At 60.1% G+C, this 7,158-nt stretch overlaps 1 protein-coding gene across 2 annotated transcripts; it reads left to right on the plus strand.

The window, feature by feature from the left end:
- Positions 1–244: 244 nt before the first annotated feature.
- Positions 245–4,398, plus strand: SIX2 (SIX homeobox 2). Of its 2 annotated transcripts, none has more exons than XM_086701190.1 (2): positions 245–947; positions 3,095–4,398. In XM_086701190.1, the coding sequence occupies exons 1-2, from the start codon at positions 382–384 to the stop codon at positions 3,423–3,425; spliced, it is 897 nt and encodes a 298-aa protein (XP_086557316.1). In that variant the 5' UTR covers positions 245–381; the 3' UTR covers positions 3,426–4,398. The 2 variants fall into 2 exon arrangements, with proteins under 2 accessions (XP_086557316.1, XP_086557317.1); XM_086701191.1 differs by having other exon boundaries at positions 245–941.
- The last annotated feature ends 2,760 nt before the right edge of the window (positions 4,399–7,158 follow it).

A 7,158-nucleotide genomic window follows, 5' to 3' on the forward strand; every position in this document is an offset into this window, starting at 1 on the left:
GGCCGCCGCGCCTCATGCCCGCTTAGAATAATATTATTAAAAAAGCAGCGAGCGAGCTAGACGGGAGGGAGAGCGAGCGAGAAACGAGCGAGGGAGCGGCGGGCGGGCGCGGAGCATGCGGAGCGGCGCCCCGGGCGGCCCCCGGGCTTGGACGAGGGCGCGGGCGAGGCGCGCAGGCGGCCGGGGCGCAGAGGAGCGCGGGAGCCGCGGCGGGCGCGAGGACGTACTGCAGTGACTCGGAGTTCGCCCGGAGCCAGCGCGGGGCCAGGGGGCCCGCCCCGCCCGCCTCTCGGCCCCGGACGGCCCGGCGGGGAGGCGCCCATGCGGGACGGCGCCGCGCGGTGAGGGCGCGCGCGGGCGGGCGGGGGCACAGCCGGCACCATGTCCATGCTGCCCACCTTCGGCTTCACGCAGGAGCAAGTGGCGTGCGTGTGCGAGGTGCTGCAGCAGGGCGGCAACATCGAGCGGCTGGGCCGCTTCCTGTGGTCGCTGCCCGCCTGCGAGCACCTCCACAAGAATGAAAGCGTGCTCAAAGCCAAGGCGGTGGTGGCCTTCCACCGCGGCAACTTCCGGGAGCTCTACAAGATCCTGGAGAGCCACCAGTTCTCGCCGCACAACCACGCCAAGCTGCAGCAGCTGTGGCTCAAAGCGCACTACATCGAGGCGGAGAAGCTGCGCGGCCGGCCCCTGGGCGCTGTGGGCAAATACCGCGTGCGCCGCAAGTTTCCGCTGCCGCGCTCCATCTGGGACGGCGAGGAGACCAGCTACTGCTTCAAGGAAAAGAGTCGCAGCGTGCTGCGCGAGTGGTACGCGCATAACCCCTACCCCTCACCGCGCGAGAAGCGCGAGCTGGCGGAGGCCACGGGCCTCACCACCACGCAGGTCAGCAACTGGTTTAAGAACCGGCGGCAGCGCGACCGGGCAGCCGAGGCCAAAGAAAGGTACGAGTAAGTAGAACTTCGGCGCCGGCTCCCCGGGACTCGAGGGAGGGGGTCGCCGGGCGTGTGCTCGCCCCCAGGAGAGGCCTAAGCCGGGTGCCCGGTCCCTGCCACGGCCCAGCCGCAGCCTTGTCTGACCCCGCCAGCGCTCAGGTCTTCCGGGAGACCAGGAGGTCAGAACTTTGTCCAAAGCGGGCAAAGCGATCGGGAAAGTTGTCAACTAACTCCCTGGTCGCTCGTGAACAGAGTGGAGAAGCAGCGAACTTGGGGGGCAAGGCAAGACGGTGGACCTGGACTCCGTGAAAGGGGGGAGCACAGCAGGCAGGGCCTGGTGGTCTTCAGAAGGACAGAGGGGTCTAGACTCGGGACTTTCAGAGTTGCGGATTTCGGGCTGCCTGTGCGAATTTACCAGCACTTCCCCGAACTTCCTGTTGGTCTTACTCAGCTCTAGGCCAAAGTGTGATTAGGGGTCAGGACTGGGAGTGATACTTTCCTGGTGTGACCTGGATGTGCAGGGGCCTGGGCAAGAATATTACTTGTCTGGATATGGAAGTTGATAGGGAGACTGTTTTATGCCGCGTATAAAGAAGCAAGAGGAGAAGGACGGAAGTGTCCGCTGTAGGAGAGCAGAAGAGAAACGCATGTCCCTTTTCCTGCCTTGTTGGACCCAGCAGCCCTTCGCTGGCCTGCCAGGCTCTTCGCTCCTCTCCCCACAGGCCCTACCGTCTTTGCGTGGTAGGTCGGTAGGTCTGGGGTGAACTGAGAGCAACAGAAGGGCTGAGAGTTGCTTGTCCTCAAGGAAACCAGGACTTCCTGAACTAGCCTAACAGTTGACCATTAGGCCCTTGTGGCCGCCAGTCCGTGGCTCCTCTGAACCCCAAATATGGTGAGGGAAACGGGAGAGAAACCGATTGTGGGCACAAAAATCCAGCCTGCGTGTAGCCGCATAAGACACCTGGGGTCAGTGGTGCGGGGTGTGCGTAGCCCAGAGTAAGTGACTGGGGGAGGGGGCGGGCAGGGATGCTAAACAGTGGAACCAAATATCTGGAAGTGGATGGGGGGGCTTCAGGCTGACCGTGGCCTCCCAGACAATGAGGTTGGCGTATCCACAGTTGCAAGTTCTCAGCTGCCAGCCCTGTGGGAAGTTCCCTTCCAGGAAAACAGAAAGAAAAGGTCTTGGGAAGCCAGTGAAGAGAGAATCTACCCAAGATTTCAAGTCTCCAAATCTGGTTGGGGCTGTCAGTCAAAGGCAGAGCAGAAGGTGGGTTCTCCCTGCTGGGGTCCCCCTCTATCCAGCCTGGCATGCATCCAGACTCCTGAAGAACTGGGTTCTGAGGCCAGGCCCCAGGTAAGGGTTGCAGAATCCTTCAGTTTCTGTATGGTGGACAAGTCTAGGCCAGGATTAGCAATTCCTTCCATTCTTTTCCCAAGGGCTGCGCCCCAGGCCCCAAGCTTCCAGCCTCCCAGCTGAAGTTTGCACTGTGCCACCAGGGAAAGGGAGTCCTGCATCCTTAAGGCCTTGTCCTTAGGTCCAGCAAGGACAGCCCTCACAAGACCTCCCAGTGTGGAGCTAGAAAGAAAGGACCCTTAGCTCCAGGAACCTGACCCTCAGCCAGATTTCCCTCAAGCAGAGAAAAGCAATGGGAGGTGAAGGCCTGTGAGATTCCTAACTTCAAATGGGGGCCCTCAGCCTAGGATCTCGGGTCCCTCATTCTCCTTGCCCCCCTTCTACCCAGCAAACCTTGGCTCCAGGAGCCAAGACTCTGAAAATCCGGGCATCTCCTTGTTCCCCTCTCTCCCAACCCCCCTGAGCTCTGCTCCCGGGACCCCTCTCCTCTGGGGGAAAAAAATTGTTAGCAACTCAGTGATGGGGGGGTGGGTGGGCAGAACCTACAGAGAACAGAGAAGATATTCAAGAGGTTAAGAACAGGGGAGGTGGGGAGATAGAGACGATAGAGGAAAGGACTAGAGAGAAATCGGGTTTTGAGAGATTAAGAGAACTGGCCAAAAGAACGAAAGCCCCAGGCCAGGCGGGGAAAATGATAGAAACCGAAAACACCCGCGGGCAGCGCCTGGCGGCTCTGGCTCCGGGTGACACGGCGCAGAGCGGCCTCGGTTTCCCCCCTGACCTGGCTGCTTTGCTCCTGCACTTGCAGGGAGAACAGCGAGAACGCCAACTCCAACAGCCACAACCCGCTGGCTGCGACGCTGAACGGCAGCGGCAAGTCGGTGCTAGGCAGCTCGGAGGACGAGAAAACGCCGTCGGGGACGCCAGACCACTCGTCGTCCAGCCCCGCGCTGCTGCTCAGCCCGCCGCCGCCCCCCGGGCTGCCGTCCCTGCACAGCCTGGGCCACCCTCCGGGCCCCAGCGCGGTGCCGGTGCCCGTGCCGGGCGGAGGCGGCGCGGACCCGCTGCAGCACCACCATGGCCTGCAGGACTCCATCCTCAACCCCATGTCGGCCAACCTCGTGGACCTGGGGTCCTAGAGCCCCGCCTGCCTCGACGTGCTCGCCTCGCCGGCTTGGCGCCGGGGACCTGAGAGACGGTGTCAGAGGGCGCCCTGCGGCCGGCGGGCCCCACGGGGTACTGAAAGACCCGCGCGCTGAGCGGGCAGAACCGCCGGCCCAGGCAGGGTGGATGGCTCTTTGGTTTGGCCTTTGTCCGGGATTTATTTTCAACAAGTTGCTTCGGAGGTCGTTTGGAGGCCTGGGACCCGGCCTTGAACCAGGGAAGGGAATAAATTATACACCATGCTCACACTCTCTCCCTACCTTCTCACCGCTTCCTTGCTCTTCCCTTCCCTTCCCTTCCTTGCTCTTATTTCCAGGTCCTTTTCCTTCCCTCTCTCTGGTCCTTTCCCCCTTTCCCTGCCCCTCTCTCTATATTTCTGGCTTGTCAATTCTCGCTAAGTTTCCGTTTCTCTTTTTCTCCGTTTTTCCGGTTCTCCTCTCGCCAGCCTCTCGCACTCCTGGCCCCTGGGTGCGTATCCCTCAGCTTCTCTCCTCCTGCCTGGACGTCTGTTTGCGCCCTCCTCCCCCACTGCCCTGGCCTGGAAGTAGGAGGGGGAAGAGCAGAGGAACCCGGCCTTCTCCGGAGGCCCTCCGCGGGGTTCGGCGTGTCGCAGGTGTCCGCTGTGCGCCTAGTAACTTAAGTGAAAGAGAAAGGACCACGGCGCGGAGGCCTCTGCACGCGCCCTTGCCGCTTGCCTCTCTCTCTCTCTCTCTCTCACTCACTCTCTCTCTCCCCCTCCCTCCCTCTCTCTCCCCCTCCCCATGAGGCCCGCCACCCTCTCCCCTCTTCCTCCCGGACTGTGGCCACAGTGCCCCCGGCAGAGTGCGCCTCCCGAGCCGCGGACTTGCCGTCTCCCTGTTACGCCCTCATGTGAATGTTCTTCGGGAAATATTTCTGCTTTTATTTTATAATAAAATTAGAAATCATAAATATATATATGGATCTATACCATGAGGCCCACGAGCCGGGAGTGCAGCAGTGTCTGATTTCCCTACAGGGACTGGACACCCTGGGGGGACCGCTCTGGGCAGCGGTGTCCCATGAGCCCCAGGAACCGGGAGCCGCCTTCCCACATACACGATGTGTATCAGCCCTCAGGTGAAGGGACTGAAAACTCGAAACCCGCGTCCCCCGCCCCCAAAGCTCACTGTCCCTCCTCTGGTCCGGAAGGCTCCCTGTAAAAGCGGGGAGGGGGTGGCCTGCTCCTCTTGGGGTCTCTTCTCCTTCCGCCAGCGGAGCAGGGCCCTCACCCTCCTTTTTCTTCATTTTGGGGATGGGAGTAAAAAAAGAGAAGCTGTTTGCCGAACGGCGCGTTGTTGGTGTGTTTGGAGACGCCAACGCTGGGGAACAAATCAGGCCACGGAGGTTTCCTTCCTTAGTGGTAGTCACAGTCCCCAGAACCTGGTGGGACGCCCTGGGCAGATTCCCTGGCCCCAAGGGCAGCCGCTGAGCCAGCCGCAAAGCCCACGTCGTGCGTGTGGACGTGGAGCAAAGGTCTCCACGCTTAGAAATCTGTCGTTTGGAAAAGGCGATGAAAGGATAGGGGAGAAGGGAGGCCCGAGGAGACTCGGGGAGGCCGGCCCGCGGGCGCATGTTCTACATCGGAGCAAGGGGGCGCCAGGGCTTGGCCGGTGAGACCGAGGGGGCGCCTCTGCGCCGTGCACAGTAGTACGTGCCTCGGTAGCGGTAAATTAACCTGCAGCACCCTCTCCCTTCTTGGGGATCCAGTCCCACCTCTCCCCCCAAATTAAGCGACCCGTCTAAGCCTATCCAGGCAGATCCGAAGCATGCTGGACTCCTCCAGGAGGCAGTTGTGGCTTTTCCATCTCAAGTCGGGGCGGCTGTGATTACCGAACACGTTCCTCCTCCACTACCAGACCCCGCCACCCGGACCCCAAGGGAAACAGGGAATAAGGCGCTCTTCCGACGACGAGATCCTAGAGTGTGGCGACCTCTCTGGGGACTTTCCTTTCTGATGAAATGAGCGCTCAAGGACCCTTTCTCGCGGAGTTTCTAAGTACGGAGGATTCCTTCCCGGCCGAGACTCGCGCAGACGCGGACATCTGGGCAGGCTCACTGGGGTGCGCACGCACTGGGGTGCGTGCGGAGGCTACACCTTGGCCTTTGCCCTGTAAGGGCCTGAAGGTCAAAGGAATCGCCAGCAGGCTAAGACTGCTTTTCAGGGCCCAGCCCCGAACCCCAAGAGGAACTCCAGCCCTGGCAGATCCTTCAGCCTCTCCTGGAGGCTCTACTCTAGGGGACAACTCAGGTCCCCTCTGGCCCTGATCTGTGCCTATAAGGGCCCCAGCGGCCTGACCTTCGCTGACTGGTGGAGTGTAGAGGCAGCTATGGCCTTGGGGACCAGAGCCATTCAAGCGACCTGAGAAGCCACCTTGAGCCAGCAGAGCTGACCCACCAGCCACCCACCCCCCTCTTACTTCTGGGAAGGGAGAAAACACCGTAGCCCCTGGAGGCCACATCACCCCTACCTGCCTCCTATTTTCCAGACTTACACTCCCAGGAAAACAGGCTTTATACAAACTTTCACAAGGACACCAACATACACACTCATTGTTCGATTCACTCGGATTGAAAGCCTGTTATGTGCCAGGCGCCGTGGAAGGCACCAGAAACACCCCCCCTTTCAAACAGTTGCCACACTGGGAAACACACTGACCCTGTCATACATGTGTTCACACACACAGAGAAGCAAACACACACACTCTCCATCCACACAAACACGTGTGCTTGGGCAAAACCAGAACACTCTCCTGCCCCGGGCATGTGAGACATGTACACAAAAGAGTCTCTCCAGCTTACATGAACTCACACACACACATGCAAATATACACGGTGTTTCTCCCCAGTAGCACGCAAACCCACACTCACAACTGGTGCCCCTGCCAGCAGCCAGTCCTCGTCCACTGGGCCTGGGGAACCGCCTTGCAGCACAGCTTGCTTTGAAGGTCTCAGTGGCTGTCTCCCAGCGAAAGCGATGATCTTGGCCAGAGGGGGCAGAGGGTCAGGGATCCCACCTGCCGCACCTTCTCTCCGGCCCCAAGTGGGATCCCTGGGGTTTGCCGGGAGCTCTCCCTGGCCGGTAGGAGGCAGCATGCCTGTCCTGGAGCTTTATTCCAGCATAGCCCCGTTATAACTTCCCTCTTTCCCTCCCCCTTGGAAAGCTAACCCCGAAAATATTTACTTAAACGGGAAACTATGCAGAAGTTCTGAAAATAAACCGGAGCAGCTACTCACCCACTGCATAAAACCTCTAACAAGCCAGTCGTCCATTCCACACTCCACTAGACCCAGTGAGAGGCTGCGGCCCCCACCAGAGTGCACACTGGACATATAACCTTTGCGCAGATAATGCCAGATGAATATAACCGCTTCTCTGTTAGGCGTCCACCAAACACGGTTCCTAATGGCTTGTCACCCCTTCCCCCGAGGCAGCCGGAAGCCAAGAGTTTTGCTCAAGCGACCCTAAAGGACACAGCGCACTGGGAGGGGGAATCTCCCTCCCTTTCTGTTCCCCTGACCATGTTTGCCTTGTCTTTGTTCCCAGCGAGTTTCCATACCCATTCAAGCCTCAAAGGTGAAAACGAATGAAGGTAGAATCCAGCCCTTGTGGGCACCTGGCGGACTCACCTGCTTGGGGACACAAAGGTCGAGCGCAGAGGGGAGAGGGGGGAGGAGCCGGGGTATTGC

This window comes from Puma concolor, chromosome A3, assembly GCF_028749965.1.
Source record: "Puma concolor isolate L17-30 chromosome A3, mPumCon1.1.hap2, whole genome shotgun sequence".
Lineage (NCBI taxonomy): Eukaryota > Metazoa > Chordata > Mammalia > Carnivora > Felidae > Puma > Puma concolor.